The sequence below is a fragment of the Anomaloglossus baeobatrachus genome, chromosome 1 (genome assembly GCF_048569485.1).
Source record: "Anomaloglossus baeobatrachus isolate aAnoBae1 chromosome 1, aAnoBae1.hap1, whole genome shotgun sequence".
NCBI lineage: Eukaryota > Metazoa > Chordata > Amphibia > Anura > Aromobatidae > Anomaloglossus > Anomaloglossus baeobatrachus.
Window position 1 is genome coordinate 935,822,442 of NC_134353.1, and position 20,279 is coordinate 935,842,720.

The following is a 20,279-nucleotide window of genomic DNA, read 5'->3' on the forward strand; positions in this document are numbered from 1 at the left end:
TATGGGAAGCAAAATGGCACCACAGTATGCCAACCTTTTCATGGCTAAACTGGAAAATTACTTTTAGCATCCTGCAACCTCAAACCATTGGCTTATTTCCGTTTCATCGATGACATCTTAATAATCTGGACCGAATCTGAGCAAGAGCTTCTAAAATTTCATGAAAAATTCAATGCATTTCATCCAACCATAAACTTGACATTGGACCACTCAAAAACAGAAATCAACTTCTTGGATACCACCATAAAAATTAAAAATGGCTCAATCCAGACATCAGTGTATCGGAAGCCTATTGACCGTCCCACATACCTCAGAAGGGACAGTTTCCATCCCAAACACATTAAAAAGTCCATTGTCTACAGCCAGGCCCTCAGATAATCGTATCTGTTCCAGGCCAGCAGACAGGGATGAACACTTAACCCATCTTAAAAAGACATTTTTAAACCAAGGCTACCACCCCACTGTTATGATACGGAACCATGGAAGACCACCATAAATCATTGGTAAAAGGTGACAAGAGCATTGGCAACTAATCTGGCCGCCATCCCCTTACTAACCAGCAACACTAGAAGTAGCCGAGGGGTGAACTAACATCCTGAGCACCGCAAACCCAGCCGGAGAACTAGCTATCCTAAAGGAAGGAAAGATGAATAACTCTCTGCCTCAGAAAATAGATAAAGAATTGCCAGCCCCCCACATTCAAAGACTGTGGTGATATAGAAAAACACAATACACAGATAGATCATAGGATTAGCACAGGTGAGGCACTACTGACTAAATAGGACAGGATAGGAAAGGGGCTGATGGTGGCCAGAGAAAAACCCTGCAAAAATCCAAGAACCCGATAGTACAAAAAGGCCCTCAGATCACTAGATCTGAACTCCGTCCTATACGAGGCGCTCTTGTCATACCAATGAACAGAAAGCAGGAACCACACAAATACAAGAAGGCACAAATACATGGACTCACAGGAGCAATACTCCAAACATAGCCGCAGGGAACTTCCCAGCCAAGCCACAAAGAGGTAAGATCCCTGCATGCAAATAAACTGACAACAATCACAGCAAATGACAAATTCCAATAAGAGCAAAAGGAATCAAACAACAAATAAAGGCCAAGCACTTAACTGAGGTAGATGTGGTCTGGAGCAGGATGAGGCAGACTGGTGAACAAAGAACAACTGACATCCAGCACCGCCTGCTATCAGATCAGGGTTTAAATAGGCAGAGAGTTAGCAATGGACACGCCCAGTGCTCCACACACCTTATCTCTGACCAAACCATTCCTGGCCACAAGAGGGAGCCCCACAGCAGCAGAAACACAACTGACATTCACAACACCCCACCTCCATTGATGATCAGATCATTAGAGCCACAAGGACCCCTAGAAGTGAACTGCTTCAATACAAACAAAAAGAGGAAAATAGTTGAGTACCTCTGGTGGTGACCTACAACCCACAGCTTGAGGTACTGAGAAGTACGGCCAAGAAACGTCACCACATTCTACACAAGGATGACCGGTTAAAAACAATATTCAAAGATCCTCCATTGCTGTGCTACAGGCAACCTCCTAATTTAAGGAGCATCATGATCCGAAGTTCTATGCCCTCAGACACACCAAGAGGATCTTATCCTTGCAATGTAAAGAGCTGCAAAACCTGCACTCATGTAGAGACCAAAGACCGGATACAGATCCCTAACACACAGAAGGACTATAAGATTCCTGGGACATTCACATGCTCCTCTTCCAACGTGGTGTACTTAATCCTGTGCACTATATGTCCTATTGGGGCCTCTATGTTGGAGAAACAGGACAGAGACTGAGAGCAAGGATGAGATCTCACCGCCACACAATTACAGACAAAAAAAATCCATTTACCTGTGGCCAAACATGTCTGTGCTCCAGGACACAACATAAACCACATGAAAGTTGTCATATTAAAAAGCAACTTCGGGTCACAGAGCCATCGCAGGGTCTGGGAATACAATTCTGCACAATGTTTTAGGGGTACTTCTCACATAGGGAGATCGCTAGTGAGATCGCTGCTGAGTCACGGTTTTTGTGACGCAGCAGTGACCTCATTAGCGATCTCGCTCTGTGTGACACTGAGCAGCGATCTGGCCCCTGCTGTGAGATTGCTGCTCGTTACACACAGTGCTGGTTCATTTTTTTGACGTTGCTCTCCCGCTGTGAAGCACACATCGCTGTGTGTGACAGCGAGAGAGCAACGATCTGAATGTGCAGGGAGCAGGGAACCGGCTTCTGACAGCCTGCATTAAGCTGTAACCAAGGTAAATATCGGGTAACCAAGGGAAGCCCTTTCTTGGTTACCCGATATTTACCTTGGTTACTAGCGTCCGCCGCTCTCAGGCTGCCAGTGCCGGCTCCCTGCTCCCTGTAGACGTAGCTGGAGTACAGATCGGGTAAATAAGCACAGCGGTTTGCTTATTAACCCGATGTGTACTCTGGCTAGTAGTGCAGGGAGCCAGCGCTAAGCGGTGTGCGCTGGTAAAGGTAAATATCGGGTAACCAAGCACTTGGTTACCCGATATTTACCTTAGTTACCAAGTGCAGCGTCGATTCCATGCGTCGCTGCTGACTGGGGGCTGGTCACTGGTCGCTGGTGAGATCTGCCTGATTGACAGCTCACCAGCGACCATGTAGCGACGCACCAGCGATCCTGACCAGGTCATATCGCTGGTGGGATCGGTGGAGCATCGCTAAAGTGTGACGGTACCCTTACTCTGTGGACACAGGACTCAATCTGGATTTATGACTCATTACAAAATCTGAGGGGTCACCTCCAGAGACTATGAGGGCACCAGGCCTCTGATCCTACATGGATATTGGGACAATAAAACTCACACCACTAATCAAAGCTAATTAAGGCTATGTGTGCACGTGTGCGTATTGCATGCAGTTAAGCTGCGATCTGCACTGCAGCGTAACTGCATGCGTCCTGCGTCCCCTGCACAATCTATGGAGATTGTGCAGGAGAGGTGCGCACGTGGCACATTAGAACGCAACACTTCGGCTGCTGCCCGAATCGCTGCGTTTCTAAGAAGTGACATGTCCCTTCTTTCGTGCGCTTTGCATGCTGTCTATAGGGAGAGGCAGCATGCAGAGCGCACGAATTCTGCAGGCACCAAGCGCTTCAGAACGGAGCTTTTCAGTTGTGCTCTGAAGTGGACCTTTTTTGTGCGGTGCAGAGCGTACACGTGTGCACATAGCCTAAGGATTCACTTTCCAAGCTCAGGGTTTGTTTATTTAAATGTCCTTTTAATATGCATCGCTCTGCCCTGTTTTGTGTATATATTTGTGTTTCTTCAGATATTTTGTCATACCATGCCTGAGGAAGAGACCTGAGATGTCTCGAAAGCTTGCTTTATAACATCATATTTTATTTTTATTTTAGTTAGCCATTAAAAAGGTATCACAACTACAAAATTTTAATTTTGTTTCTCTCACTGAGAGCAATCAATCATTTTTCAACTGGCTAACACGGTACCAAAACCTTTTTCTTTTAACTAAATAAAGCTGGAGTCACACATGCGAGGGACTTTTATCTGTCTCGACCCCACCGGAGCCCGCTCCTGCGACTTCTGCTCCGATCGTCAGACGACGCCATGTTCCCACCATGGATAGTGCTGGTGATGGGAGAGGAGTCGGTGCCCGTGGCTCTGCGCAGCACAGGCTCCGCTCATCCACTAGGCTGGGTTTCCCTGGAACCTGCAGTACCACTAGCTGACTGTAGGTTGCGTGTGTGTCTTCCAGCTGAAGTTGCCAACATTCACCTGCAGCCAATGGGAAGACACCACACCCTTCTTATTCCCCCTCCTTTCACATGACCGCTGCCAGAGATAGTTCTGTACTCCTGGCTCATGTGCTGTTTGTATTTGGATTCCTGTGATTTCTGCGTGTTTCCTGACTACCCTTCTGCCTGCTGTTTTTGTACCTCGCTGCCCGACCCGAATCTGACCACTGCTACGTTTTCGGTTTACGTCACAGTCATCACAGACCATAAAAACCTCACTTATCTGGAATCTGCTAAGAGACTCAATCCTAGGTAAGCTAGGTGGGCATTATTCTTCTCCAGATTTGATTTCGTGGTAACGTTTCGGCCCGGTACCAAGAACACAAGAGCTGATGCACTTTCCCGTAGCTTCTGTCCTTCTCAGTCAGAAAACATCGAACCAGTCCCTATTTTAGCTAAGGGCATTGTTGTATCATCGGTTTCCATAGATTTTATAGAACAAATCCGTGATGCCCAAGACCAGGCTCCTGAAACCACTCCTGAGCATAAACTGTTTGTCGCTCCCCCACTTCGTCTACGGGTACTTCAGGAGTCCCATAATTCTGTCCTTGCAGGTCACCCTGGTATAGGAAATACCCTCCGATTTGTAACTAGGAACTTTTGGTGGCCAACCATAGCAAAGGACTGTAAGGAATACGTACTGGCCTGTGAAACTTGTGCCAGAGCCAAGACACCCCGTACCCGTCCCGCTGGATTTCTCCAGTCCCTACCTATTCCAGAAAGTCCTTGGACTCACCTCTCCATGGACTTCATCACTGACCTTCCACCCTCAGAAGGGAAGACTTGTATCTGGGTAGTAGTGGATAGATTCAGTAAACTGTCATTTTGTTCCATTGTCCGGTTTACCTAATTCTGAAACGCTTAGCAGGTTGTTCATTAGGCATATTGTGCGGTTACACGGGGTTCCAGAAAATATTGTTTCTGACAAAGGAACACAGTTCGTCTCGAAATTCTGGAGGGCTTTTTGTAAAAAGATTAATATAGTTATCTTTTTATTCCGCCTACCACCCAGAGACCAATGGTCAGACTGAACGTTCTAATCAAATCTTAGAACAATATCTCCGGTGTTATGTGTCTGACCGTCAGTCTGACTGGGTGGAATATCTACCACTAGCTGAGTTTGCCATTAATAACCAGTATCAGGAGTGTATCCAGACTACCCCTTTTTTCTGCAATTTCGGGTTGCATTTACGTTCTGGGTCCTTTTCTTCCGCTGTGGTGGATACTCCTAAGGCTGAAAGCACTGTGAACAAACTGAAGGCTATCTGGTCTGAGGTAAAAGAAAACTTGAAGAGGGCACAGGGTGGTCAAGCCTCAGCTGCTAATAAGAGGCGTTCCAAGGGCCCAAGCTTTGGAGTTGGGGATAAGGCATGGTTGTCCACCCGTCATATTAAACTCAAGGTCCCTTCTGCTAAGCTGGATCCCAGATTTATTGGACCTTACGAGATAGTCGAGGTCATCAATCCCACAGCTTTCCGCCTGAACCTCCCTCAGTCCTTCAAAATATCGAACGTGTTCCACAAATCCCTCCTCAAGTTGTATCGTGTTCCCATTCACCCAGTCAGGCCCCCCCTCCTCCTGTTTTGGTCAAGGGTAACCTGGAGTATGAAGTACAGAGAATCCTTGACTCCCGTATTGTTAGAGGGGCGGTGCAGTATCTTGTACATTGGAAGGGTTATGGCCCGGAGGAGCGGTCATGGGTCCCAGCCAGTGAAGTCCATGCTAAAGGTCTTGTCAGGCGATTTCATCTCCAGTTCCCTGACAAGCTGGGTTTTGAGGGTCCGGTGGCCCCTCGGAAAGGGGGGGGTACTGTCACGTCCCCACCGGAGCCCGCTCCTGCGACTTCTGCTCCGATCGCCAGACGACGCCATGTTCCCACCATGGATAGTGCTGGTGATGGGAGAGGAGTCGGTGCCCGTGGCTCTGCGCAGCACAGGCTCCGCTCATCCACTAGGCTGGGTTTCCCTGGAACCTGCAGTACCACTGGCTGACTGTAGGTGGCGTGTGTATCTTCCAGCTGAAGTTGCCAACATTCACCTGCAGCCAATGGGAAGACACCACACCCTTCTTATTCCCCCTCCTGTCACATGACCACTGCCAGAGATAGTTCTGTACTCCTGGCTCATGTGCTGTTTGTATTTGGATTCCTGTGATTTCTGCGTGTTTCCTGACTTCCCTTCTGCCTGCTGTTTTTGTACCTCGCTGCCAGACCCGGATCTGACCACTGCTACGTTTTCTGTTTACGTCTTTGCCTGCCGATTCTGTCCCTGTTCTGCTATTCCTGGTTTGACCCTGCCTGACGACTACTCTCTCGGACTGCAGCCTTCCACAGGTAGAAAGCTCCAGTACCCTGTGTAATTCCAAATCCCTGTATAGGGGTTAAAGGGTTTCAGGGTTCTGGGGGTCCTGCCTGGTGAGGGGCTTCCCCCTAGTCTGTCCATTACAGCCCGTCTGAGTCTGTTGATCCAGGCAGGCGTTACAGCATCACATCACCCGGCAGCTGCACACTCTCCTGACAGGTGCGTTCACGTACATAGAAACACATGCTGCCGACCCGCTTTTGTCAGAAGAGTGCGGCTGTGCCAGATGATGCAAGTCCCTCGCAAGTGTGATTTCAGCCTAAGAGAAACCACATGCGTTTTTTTTTTTTTTTTATTATTATTATTTAAATAAATAATTTTAAAAAAACGACGTGCAGTCCTCCCAATTTTGATACCCAACCGAGATAAAGCCGGCTGAGGGCTGGTATTCTCAGCCCGCATCTGCCCGGTATTGCCGCATCCATTAGATGTGACAATCCCGGCGCTTTACCGGCTCTTCAGTTTGCCCTGGTGCGGTGGCAATCGGAGTAATGAGGGGTTTATAACAGCGCACAGCTGCTACTAAACCCTAGGTTAAAGATGGCACAGGCGTCTATCAGATACCTGCATCATTAATCTAGAAGTGAAAGTAAACAACCACAGACACCGAAAAAATCCTTCATTTGGAATAAAATACAAAAAACCACCTCCTTCATCACTTTATTAACCCCAAACACCCCTCTAGGTCTGACGTAATCCGCACAAGGTCTCACGGATTTTCAGCTCTGCTACATCTGAATATCACAGTGAGCCGCCATAGAGCACGACCGCTCGCTGTGAGCTCCAAAGAATGAATTAGCTGCGCAATGAGCGGTGACAGCACTCAGGTCATTTGCGGTCACAGCTGGAGGCTCCCACGGTCCTTCACCTGTGATCGCAGGTAACCTGACCTCAAGTGGAGGTCACTGAGTTCACAGACCTGCGTCTCCTAGCAGAAAATCAAAGTTTTTTTGGCCAAGAGATGCAGATTTGGTGCTGAAATTTTTACATCATATTCCTGCACCCAATCTACACCTCCAGGCAAAAAAACACCTTACGCATGTTTTTGCCGCATTTTGTGCCAGAAGGTAGACATTTGGTACTGGAATCGTCTGCACCAGATTTCAGCACCAAATTTCCACCTCCTGGCAGACATTTTTTTTTTGTTTTTTTGGCCCATGAGATTCAAATGTGGTGCTGAAATTTTTACACCATATTTCTGCACCCAATGTACACAACCCCCCCCCCCCAAAACTCTTTTTTTTTTTACACATTTTTTTTCCACAGTTTTTTGCCGCGGCTTTGTGCCAGTAGGTGCATATTTGGTGCTGATATTGTCTGCACCAGATTTCAGCACCAAATTTGCATTTTTTTTTTGTTACTTAAAAAAAAAAACCCCACATGTGGGGACCCCCAATTTTGATACCTAGCCAAGATAAAGCCAGCTGGAGGCTGGTATTCTCAGCCCGCAGCTGCCCAGTATTGCCACATCCATTTAGTGTGACAATCTCGGTGTTTTACCGACTCTTCCCATTGCCCTGGTGCGGTGGCATTCGGGGTAATAGAAGGGGTTAATAACAGCGCACAGCTGCTACTAAAACCTAGGTTAGTGATGGCACAGGCGTCTATGAGTTACCTGTATTACTAATCTGTAAATGAAAGGTAATAAATACAGAGAAAAAAAATCCTTTATTTGGAATAAAATACAAAGCACACCCTCCTTCACCACTTTATTACGCACCAACACCGTGCAGGTGTGGCGTAAACCACATGAGATCCCTAGCCGATTTCAACTCTGCTAAATCTCACAGCAAGCGGCCAGAGAACACGACCACCAGCTGTGAGTGCAGACAATGACTGACCCGCGATGAGCGATGACTGCAGGCAGACGCTGTCACAAGCTGGGGGCGCGTCTGACTGCAACTGATTACAGACGACAGGACGGACGGTGGGCAGGGATAGCACAGAAAGCTGTGTGTATGCGATGAGCCTATTGCGCAGAACAGGAAATGAATGCGCGACCCAGAAGCAGTTTGCCACCATGACACCAAGTCAGTATTGTTTTCTTTATTTTCTCTTTAATTTCCCCAATGCCGAATCCGGATCATGCAGCTGGAATCCCGGGCCTGGGTCCGGCACAAGGGCATCTTTGAAACCACGCGGATCCGGACTTTTACAGTCCGGGTCCGCTCAGCCTTAATGAGAAAGTTCTGGCTGCTCTGATTATGAATGAATGAACAGTCCGAGCCATCACTGTCAAATGGGTGTGGCTAGGGGCGTGGTCAAAATATGTGCCCGCATACATTATCCAAGCTTCTGTTCTGTTGGAAGGTATGCTCACACCCCATACACGGCATGCACACCCCCATACACGGCATGCACACCCCCATACGCGGCGCACACACCCCAAATGCGGCAAGCACACAGTACTCACACTGGACATATGCTGCACATGTAAGATGGAGGCATCAGCTGAGCTCAAGGGCTACAGCAGAAATCAACCGGTCACTGACTGGTTAATGTGCGGCAAATGAGCATACTTTATACGTTTTTCTGTTCTGTTGGAAGGAATGCTCACACCCCATACACGGCACGTACACCCCTGGATGTGGCACGAACATATGCTAGCCTGCACGCACACCCACAAATGCGGCACGGACACCCAGGACGCAGCACGCACGTATGTGGCACGCACACCCTATTCAGGGCAGGCACACAGCACTCACACACTGGACATATGCAGCACATGTAAGATGGAGGCATCAGCTGAGCTCAAGGGCTACAGCAGAAATCAGCCGGGCACTGACTGGTTATTGTGTGGAAAATCAGCGCTGGCCTCATCGTCTACTGCTTCCTCTGCGGAGCTAGCGCTGAACAGTCGCACACAGAGGACAGTGCACAGGATGAGAGGTGAGGAGAGAGGCTGCCTTATCACTGCCGTGCAAGCCCATCCCCCATCTCACTGCTTGTAACTGCAATCTGACTGGAGATTGTGCAGGACCCCAGAGGGACAGACCTCACCCCCACTGCTGAAAGCTGGCCATGGGAGCAGGAGGCGCTGAGCCCCGCCCACCGCGCAGAGAAAGCCACACCCAAGCCCCGCCCCAAGAGAACCCCGCCTCAAGCAAGTCCCGCTTCGGTCCTGGATTCGGGGAAGTAGAGCCGGGAATCCTCCTCCATCAGGCACTGTCTGCAGGACACAATGTGCTGAGATGCCACACTTGGGTACAGTGCCAACTGGCGGCCCGCTAAACAGCTGTAGGAGTACCAGCCCGGGGGTATATACCCCTCTGTCTCCAGCTCAGTATATATATAATATATACATATATATATATATATATATATATATATATATATATATATATATATATATATATATAATACAATACAATACAACGGTTGGGCCTGGAATGTGTGGGCGTGACCAGCTGGAATGTGTGGGCGTGACCGGCTTGGTTGGTGTGTTTGGCCATGTTTCCTCCCATCCATTGTAATAATGCAGTGGGGAGGGGGAGGGGGGTTCGCTCCAGACCCCACCTCTCTTATAAACAACTCCAGGACCACGTGGACTTAAAAAAAATAATGTTTATTTTCCGGCTGGAAACGTGGGGCTGCATTTAGAACACGCCCCTATCATGTGTTATGTCATGTGATAGGGGCGTGTTGAAATGACGACATACCTGGAAGGAGCCCATACGCTCTAGCATCTACCATAATACACCTGCACACTCCTGTATATTACACATCACACACATACACTGTACAGATCACTGTATATACAGGACATTTGTGTTGTGTAACACGTTCCTGTGTTGTCTGCAGGTTTCCATATTTTCCAGGTGATGTCTGGCTGTGAGCTGAGAGATGACGGCAGCATCACAGGGTACAGTCAGTACGGATATGATGGGAGAGAGTTCATGGCCCTGGACACACAGACGTGGACATATCTCCCCACCATGGCCCAGGCTCTGATCACCACACAGAGATGGAACAGTCCAGAGGTACAAGAGGGGGAGAGCGACAAGAATTATGTGGAGAATGAATGTATCCCGTGGCTGAAGAAACATGTGGAGAATGGGAGAGAAGATCTGGAGAGGAGAGGTGAGCGCAATCATCACAGCTCCACTGCCTGTGCTCCGTCCTGTCACATCTGTGATATGTGTAATGTATGAGTGATGTGCGCGGTATGATGTGAATGATATTTGTATCTGTGGTATATGTGTGATATGTGTGACCTGGCTGTATTGTGGTTCCCGCTGTCCTGGGCCCTCACACTGAATACTCCCCATACAGGTAATAAGCCTCCGCCGCCTCCTGATGTTTATTCTATAAATCCCTCTTTTCTTACATTTCCGCTTTGCTGTTGCTGTTTTTCCTTCTAGACATGTGTGATTGTCTGACAGTTCAGTGTTACTAGTTGGGGGCGTCTTACATAGACTGACATTGTCCATTCAGTGCTGACAGGGCCACATTGTGCAGGGACACAGCAGGTCTCCTCCATGTATTTATACATTTCCAGGAGGAATAACAGAGCAACCGCACAGTGCAGAGTTATAAGAAAAGATGCTCCAGAATTATTTAAAGCACACAAATCACCAGGATTTCCTTATAAACTAAATCCAGTGCTATACTGGGGCTATCATGCTGATTCTATACATGCCTTTAGTTGTGAGATCGGATGTATACCGTATTTTTCGCTTTATAAGACGCACTTTTCCTCCCAAAAATATGGGAGGAAAATGGGGGGTGCGTCTTATAAAGCGGTACCGGGGGGGGGGCGGGGGGTCCTGTCTGAGGCGATCGGGCGGCCGGGTGCCTGTGGCTGCATGCAAGCGGCCGGGTACCTGTGCTTGCATGCGGTGTCAGCCGGGTACCCGTGGCTGTGTGCGGGCGGCAGCCGGGTGCTGTGTGCGAGCGGCAGTCGGGTGCCCGTGCCGGCGGCAGCCGGCTGCCGCCCTCACACAGGCACCCAGGTGCCGCCCACACCCGGCTGCCGCCCGCACACAGCCATGGGTACCCAGCTGCCACCGCACGCAAGCACAGGTACCTGGCGGCTTGTACGCAGGGTGGGCGGGCAGCCTGCTGGCTGCCACTCTGCATGCGGGGCGGGCGGCTGTGCAGCATGTTACTACCAGTTGTCCGCGGTCCCACTTTCAAATGATGGCGCCGGTGGAGTTCTTGGATGAGAGCTCCATCTGCGCACGCGCTGCTCCGGGCGCCATTACTTGAATCGGGACCGCGGACACACTGGGAAAACACCGCATCCGTCTGCTCCACCACTGAGCAGTCCCTGCCGCTGCCACCACTGAGCAGTCCCTGCCGCTGCCACCACTGAGCAGTCCCCGCCGCTGCCACCACTGAGCAGCCCCCGCCGCTGCCACCACTGAGCAGTCCCCGCCGCTGCCACCACTGAGCAGTCCCCGCCGCTGCCACCACTGAGCAGTCCCCGCCGCTGCCACCACTGAGCAGTCCCCGCCGCTGCCACCACTGAGCAGCCCCCGCCGCTGCCACCACTGAGCAGCCCCCGCCGCTGCCACCACTGAGCAGTCCCCGCCGCTGCCACCACTGAGCAGTTGCCGCCGCTCCCACCACTGAGCCGCCGCCGCTGCCACCACTGAACCGGGACCGCGGACACTCACTGCACCGGCCTACTGCACGGCTCACCCGCCACGGCTGCTGCCGCCACCACGGACCCCACAGCTCCTGCCACCGCGGACGCCACCGCGCCTGCAACCACGGACGCCACGGCACCTGCAACCACGGACCCCGCTGCCACTGACCCGCCGCGCCTGCCAGCACAACCTGTGCCTCCTGTGACCCCGCTTCACAACCACTGCTGCCCCCCTCTGGTAAGAGAACACCGGAGTATAAGACGGACCCCATTTTTCTTTTTTTTACCCTTTTTTATGTCTAAGTTTGGGGTGCGTCTTATATTCCGGTGCGTCTTATAAAGCGAAAAATACGGTACTTTATGAAATACAGGCAAATAAAGCTTGTGAAATTCACAGATATTCTCCAGCACCTATCAATCAAATATCAAATAGGTGGTCAGGTTTTGATAGTTATTCCCTCCCATGTCTGACTGCTGTCCTTCCTCCCCCCTGTCCTTCCTCCCCCTGTCTCTGTTATTTATGCTAATTACAGTATATCACAGATTTACTAAATCTCTTCACTAAAGCTGGGTTTACACACTGCAACATCGCAAAGGACATCGCTGTAACGTCACCGGTTTTGTGACGCAATAGCGACCTCCCTAAGTCTCTGTTAAGTCTCTGGTGAGCGTTCAAACAGGCAAACCTGGCGAACAACGCAACAGCGATCCGGACCTGCAGAGCGACCTAGCTGGTTGTTGGGGACGTTGATAAGCAGCTTTTTGAAAGGGAAGTTGCTAACAAAGTCGCTGCAAAGTCTTCACACACTGAAACTTCATGCTGCACAGCGGGAAACAAAGGACCTAGGAATGGTCCTGAACGACTTGTAGCGATCAGCAACTTCACAGCAGGGGCCAGGTCGCTGATAGGTTTCACACACTGCAACATCGCAAACAACATCGCTATTGCGTCACAAAACCGGTGACGTTACAGCGATGTCGTTTGAGATGTTGCAGTGTGTAAACCCAGCTTTAGATGGTGTCGGAGTTGGCGCCTGCACATATCTTTTCTTATCTCCAGCGCCATCTTTGTGAAGACAGTGTGATATCATCATATTGTTTTGTGGCCTATGCGAGGGCGCTGCAAGCGCTCCTGAGGTCACAACTAAAGGTATGTTTAGAATCCGCAAGATAGCCCCAGTATAGGAAAATCCTGGTAGTTGATTCTCTTTAATGAGAAATACAAGGCTTTGCTAAAATAGGAGAGGTGATAGGTTTATTTAACCCCTTAGGCTAGGTTCACATTTCCGTTGTTTTGCATCAGTCACGTGTGTTGCTTGACGCTTGTGACTGATGCGTTGTACAAAGGGTGACAAGAATGAATTTTCATTGTCGTACTCCGTTGTAAAAGAGAGAGCGATTAGCTGATCGTTCACAATAGCCGGCCGGCTTTTGAGAGCGAACAGATGATCTCCAGGCGGCCGGCTAATGAGAGCAATGAGCCGATCGCTCACAGCAGCCGGCCGCCGGGTGATCAGCTGTTCACTCACAGCAGCCGGCCGATCAGCCGATCAATCACAGCAGCCGGGTGATCAGCTGATCGTTCGGCCGCCGAGAATGTGTGCGAGGGGTGGAGTGCGGCGTGGGTGGAGCCAAGCGGGGCAACGTGGCGCTGAGGACGTCAGTGCCGGGGACTGCATAGCTGGGGACAGGTGAGTGTGAGGGTGTGTACATGCGGAGTGCAGGAGGGGGCGGAGCCGAGCGGGGAAGTGGCGGGCTCCCTGCACACGTAGCCAGGGTAAATATCGGGTAACTAAGCAAAGGACTTTGCTTGGTTTACCCGATATTTACCTTGGTTACGTGTGCAGGGAGCCAGAGAGAGCATGCGCAGCGAAATCCTACGGATTGCGCTGCTCAAAAAATGTTACAAGCTGCGTTCCTTCTGCCCGGCGGTCAGTCGTTCCACGACTGATCAGTCAGGCGGAGGATGCAACGCAGCATCATCAGTCACAATCCGCCACTCATACAAGTCTATGGGAACAACGGAATCCACCAAACGGATTCCGTTGTTTACCAGAGCCGCGGATTGTGACTGATACAAATTGACGGAAATGTGAACCTAGCCTTATCAGCATTAGACATACCAGTACATCCAGTGTTGGCTCTCAGAAGCTGAGCCGCCCCATTCCCAGCAAATGATGGCTGTGATATTCATCCATCATCACCCCAGAGACGTGATCACAGAGTGCCCGGCAGTCAGGAGTCTGCTGAGGCCCCTGTTCCTGTCAGGACGTTCCTCCTATGAAGACTGTCCTGTTCCTGAGCTTCAGCAGAGACAGAGATTTATCCTATATACAGCAATGCTGCGGTGCTGCAGTATATTGTATAAGTGATCGGCCGACCGCAGGTTCGAGTCTTCGAAAGCAAATACAAAATATAGTAAAAAAAAAAAATCTTTCAAAATAGGCCAGATTGCCCTCATCACACACAGCGTGCCGGGCAGGGAGCGATCCTGCAGCTCCACACAGTGTAGACAGCGGAATGCAGGAATCTGTCCTCTGCTCCCTGCCCAACACTTTCTCTGTGACACAGGCCGCGCACCTTGATGACATCAGCACATTTGAAAAGTTCCCCACAGGAGAAGAAGTGACGGAGCAGGGACCCATACGGAGAGGTGAGGGGTGACTTTTTTTTGTTTTGTTTTTTTTTAATAGGCTGAGGAGGAGACAATAAGGAGGGGGGGATTGGGATCAGAAGAAGGTGACCGAGGGAGTACAGGGCCTTATGATGAAAGCGGGGGAAGAGGGGAGGGTTGGGGAGGGTAAAGAGGACGTTATATGTGAATTTCAAGGCAACCTGTCAGGTCCTCTATTCCCTCCAGCAGCATTCACATCAGTATGTCAAAATTTCCTGCCTAATCAGCCTGTGTAATGCTTTTCACTAAAAATTAATGTTTTAAAGAAAAGATTTATAAAGTGCGCTGTTCCTATGCTAATTTGGGCCTTGACTAATCTATAGGGCATTGTTTCCCCAGACTAACCACAGAGCAGCCAGCAAAAAGTGAGCACACCACAAGGATAATAAATATAAAAAAAAACCACATTTTTTTTAATGTACACAAAACATACACCTAAGGCCCTTTCACATGTCAAAGATTCTGGTACATATGTTGCAGCTTTTATATGTACCAGAATCACTGACATACGCAGACCCATTAAATTCAGTGGGTCTGCACACACATCAGTGATTTTTTTCAGATTTTTCACGGACTGTCTCGGGCAGCGTACACTCATTTCCGTGATTTCCGCACGGAGACGTGCCCATTTTTTTCTGGCATCACTGATCTCCCATGGACCACACTATGGTGTGCTCCGTGAAACACGTACCAGAAAAACACGGACATGTAAAATAAAATCATTTTCATACTCCACCTCTCCAGCGCTAGTGTCTCCTTTTGTTTGTTGTCTATCACACCTGGTTTGTACATGGCTATTAGTGGTTTGCCCACGTTGTACTCTTTCAACTACAGTATTGAGATATATACAGTACAGTTCAAACGTTCAGGATTAGATATTTCCTTATTTTTGAAAGAAAAGCATTTTTTTTCAATGAAGCTAACATTAAATTAAACAGAAATCACCTCTATACATTGTTATTGTGGTAAATGACTATTCTAGCTGCAAACATCTGGTTTTTAATGCAATATCTACATCGGTATAGAGAGGCCCATTTCCAAAGACCACCACTCCAGTGTTCTAATGGTACATTGTGTTTGCTGTTAGAAGGCTAATGGATGTTTAGAAATCCCTTGAAAACCCTTGGGCAAGTATGTTAGCACAGCTGAAAAGTTTTGCTGATTAGAGAAGCTAGAAAACTGACCTTCCTTTGAGCTAGTTGAGAATCTGGAGCATTGCATTTGTTGATTCCATTAAACTCTCAAAATGGCCAGAAAAAGAGAACTTTCATGTGAAACTCGACAGTCTATTCTTGTTCTTAGAAATTAAGGATATTCAATGCGAGAAATTGCCAAGAAACTGAAGATTTCCTACAACGGTGTGTACTACTCCCTTCAGAGGAGAGCACAAACAGTCTCTAACCAGAGTAGAAAGAGAAGTGGAAGCCGCGCTGCACAACTGAGCAACAAGACAAGTGCATTAGAGCCTATAGTGTGAGAAATCGACGCCTCACAGGTCCTCAACTGGCAGCTTCATTAAATAGTACCTGCAAAATGCCAGTGTCAACGTCTACAGTGAAGAGGCGACTCCGGGATGCCGGCCTTCAGGGCAGAGTGGCAAAGAACAAGCCATATCTGAGACTGGCTAATAAAAGGAAAAGAATAATATGGGCAAAAGAACACAGACATTGGACAGAGGAAGATTGGAAAAAAGTGTTATAGACAGACGAATCGAAGTTTGAGGTGTTTGGATCAAACAGAAGAACATTTGTGAGAAGCAGAATGACTGAAAAGATGCTGGAAGACTGCCTGACGCCATCTGTCACATCTGTCAAGCATGGTGGAGGTAATGTGATGGTCTGGGGTTGCTTTGGTGCTGGTAAAGTGGGAGATTTGTAAAATGTAAAAGGGATTTTGAATAAGGAAGGCTATCACTCCACTTTGCAACGCCCACGCCATACCCTGTGGACAGCGCTTGATTGGAGCCAATTTCATCCTACAACAGGACAATGACCCAAAGCACACCTCCAAATTATGCATGAACTATTTAGGGAAGAAGGAGCAGCTGGTATTCTATCTGTAATGGAGTGGCAGCCCAGTCACCAGATCTCAACCCTATTGAGCTGTTGTGGGAGCAGCTTGACCGTATGGTACCAAAAAGTGCTCATCAAGCTAATCCAACTTGTTGGAGGGGGGGGGGGTGGGGGGGGAGCATGGGGTGAAATATCTCCAGATTACCTCCGCAAATTACCAGCTAGAATGCCAAAGGTCTGCAAAGCTGGAATTGCTGCAAAGGAGCACTCTGTGCCGAAAGCAAAGTCTGAAGAGAAAATTATTATTTCAAGTAAAAAAAAATCATTATTTCTAATTTTCATTAATTTTCTCACTATCTGACATAATCATTAACAAGTCCCCCCCCCGTGTAGTTTTAGGTTGATCTTCACCTTCCTCATGATCCTGTTGACGTGACATCACCGCGCCCGGCCCCAGTCTCCCTGAGTCACTGGGCCGTGTGTCTCCTGCTTGCGCGCTGTGCATGAAGGAGGAGGGAGCAGGGAGATGCTGGGCTGTGACGCTGGGCTGGGCTGAGTAGTGAAACTCCACCTACAGCCCAGTCACTCACGGAGACTGGGGCCGGCCGCGGTGATGTCAGGTGAGCAGAAGTTGACGTGACATCACCAGATCCCTGAAGTCACATAGCCCGGGGGTCAGGCGATGGGAAGAGCGGTGCGCAATAACACCTCTCACAGGCAGTATTGGCAACACAAGGTATTTGAGAGAAACCTTGTTTATCAACATTGGCCAATAACGAATATGGGTGAACCACTTCTTTAATAAAGTGCTCAGTACTCACAAATTGTGCCAGACATTTACCCCAATAACGCCCAGGGGTTTTTATTAAGTTTTTTCTTTTTTTTTTCTGCTTTAATTTTTCCTTCCCCTTTTTTCCAAGAGCCATAACTTTTTTTTTTTTTTAAATGTATTTATTTTTCTCTGCTATCACCATACAAGTTTTGTTGTATTTTTTGCTGGATGAGTTGTAGTTTTGAAATATTTGGAGATAAGGTATGCACACCAGTGACTATGCAAGGGGAATACATGTAATAGCAGAAACTGCTGTGTGAATACTGACATAAAAAATTCAATAGCCATATGTAAGAATGAAATGGGAAAAATGGAACCTGCATTACTGCCATGAACATATGAATAAAGAGAAATTTAGCTGCTGAATTGATCAATGCAATAGAGCCCCAACACTACGCCAAAGTATTTCTCAAATGAAAAACTACCAACAATGAATGACATCATTTACTTACCATTTAATGGACTGAGAAATGGGGGAAAAAAATTCAAGTGGGGCAAAATGGTAACAGAACTTGCAATTTCTCCATTGGTTTTTAGGTTTTGTTCATACGGTATTATTGGGTGGAGAAAATCACCCAACATCAGGAGAAATATTTATTTTATTTTATTTATTTATTTATTTTTTTTTAATAAAGTGGTGAAAACAATTCCTAAGTTAAAAAAAAACCAAACAATTTTTGATGCCATATTCTGATCCCTGTATCAGCCATATAAACGCCGCTGTAATCTCTGGTGCTCACACACACCGGCCTCCATCAGCTCCCACAATTTCAATTGCCCTCTTTTCTTTTTTTCCCTTTTAAAGGGAAGTTGCCACAAAGTTTTTCCCTTTATAAAGCTGTGGCCACGACCAGTGATCCCTTATATACAGCATTCCAGAATACTGTATATAACAGCCCAGGCCACTTTGTATAATGTAAAAAACACCTTTATAATACTCACCTAGTGGGCGTACCGGTCCAATGGGTGTCGCTGCTTTCAGTCCGGTGCTTCCTCTCTGCTGTGATTGCCGTCCTACTGCCCAGCCCCGTGTGCATGACGCGTCTTGTGTCATTCACACAGAGGCCTCCTCTGCGCTCTTGCGCATGCGCACATTGATCTGCCCTGCTGCGGGCAGAGCAAAGTACGAACTGTAATGCACAAGAGTGAGAAAAGGTCAAAGACCACCCGCGCATGCGCACTACAAAACTTTGCTCTGCCCTCAGTCGGTCAGATCAAAGTGCGCATTTGCAGGACCCCAATGACTGCCTCTGTGTGAATGATGCAGGACGCGTCATGCACACGGGCTAGGCAGGAAAACGGCAGTCGTGATAGTGAGGAGGCGCCGGATCGTGACCAGCGACACCCATTGGACCGGACCGCCCCCTAGGTAAGTATAATAAAGCTATATTTTGTGTTATATACAGTATTCTGGAGTGCTGTATACAGGGGCTCACTGGTGGTGGCTGCAGCTCATAAGGGAAAACCTGGTGACAGGTTTCCTTTAAAGATATTTAAAATTACATATTTGTTATTGTCGCGTCCATAATTGTCCGGTCTATCAAAATATTAAATTTAAATAATCTGATTAGTAAAAATAAAAATATCAAAAACTACAGATCTCCCTAACAAATGCAATAAAAAAAAGTATTAAAAAATATTAAACATTGTATATACTGCACATTGGTATCAATAAAACTCAACCGTTCCAGATACAGCGAGACAGTCCCGGATTTGGGTCTATGCTCTGCATTCTTGTTTGTTAGCTGAATGTCCCTCACGGTCACCGACACTCTGACATCTCCTTGTGCCAGGGTTGAACTAAATGGCATATATAAGTGGCTTGGGGTGCGGTTAGGGACATAGTCAAAATTTGCCTATTTTGTTTCTCTTTCTCTTATATAAAAGTTGTGAGGTCTGAAAATATACCGTATATGTAATAAATAAATGAACATTGCTAATGTTGTAAAGATATATCCAGTTATAATATATGCAGTCATGGCCAAAAGTGTTGGCACCCTGGAAATAGTTCCAGAAATTGAAGTATTTCTCACAGAAAATTATTACAATTACACATTTCGCTATACAGATGCTTATTTCTTGTGTGTATTGGAACAGCACACAAAAAAAAATACCTGCAATCAGTCGCCTCCTATACCCGTCCACAAACTTCTTACTCCTCTCACCTGGAATTTCGGACTCTTTATCAACTGCTCCAGGTCTCTCATATCTGAAGGGTCTTTTCTTCTCCCAACAGCAATTTTCAGTTCTCTCCACAGAGTCAATGGGAGTTAGATGCGGACTCATTGCTGTCACTTCAGAACTCTCCAGCGCATTGTTTCCATCCATTTCTTGGGGCTTCTTGAAGTGTTTGGGGTCATTGTCCGGCTGGGTGACCGCTGGCCTAGGACACAAACCCAGAATCTGACACTGGGCAGTACATTGACATCCACAATCTTTTGGTAATCTTCAGATTTCATGATGCATTGGGTACAGTTTAGGCACCCAATGCCAGAGGCAGCAAAACAACCCCAAACCATCTTTGAGTCTCCACCTTGTGTGACTGTAGGTCCTGTGTTCTTTTTTTTGTAGGCCTCATTCTATTTTTGGTAAACTGTATAATGATGTGCTTTGATTTAAAGTGTGATTTTCTTATAGACCTTTTGTTTGCCACAGTTGAGAGTGATTGAGCGTCACATGCTTGAAACAAAGTTGTTTACCCACAATTTTAGAAAAATGCCAGCAATCCTGTCCGCCCCCTATTTGAGGCTGTGTATGAAATGTCTATTTTGGCTTTTTTTAGTGGTTTTTTTTTGTGTGTTGTTACAATACACACAAAGAAAATAAACATGATGTGTATGACAAAGCATGTGTAATTACGATAATTTTCTGGGAAAAATATTTGATTTTCTGGAATAATTGAAAGGGTACCAACACTTTCGGCTATGACTGTTAATATGTGCAGTGGTAAATGTGTGTGCGATATTTGTTTTAAAGATATCCGGTCCCCATATTTTA

General features: G+C 47.7%; 1 protein-coding gene across 2 annotated transcripts in view; it reads left to right on the forward strand.

The window, feature by feature from the left end:
- The window catches only part of LOC142256551 (class I histocompatibility antigen, F10 alpha chain-like), a 154,532-nt gene that overhangs the window by 112,391 nt on the left and 21,862 nt on the right, over nt 1-20,279 (forward strand). For both annotated transcript variants that reach the window (XM_075328311.1, XM_075328319.1), the window contains exon 3: nt 9,976-10,254. In XM_075328311.1, coding sequence (XP_075184426.1) covers nt 9,976-10,254 — 279 coding nt within the window. The remainder of the gene's footprint in view (nt 1-9,975; nt 10,255-20,279) is intronic.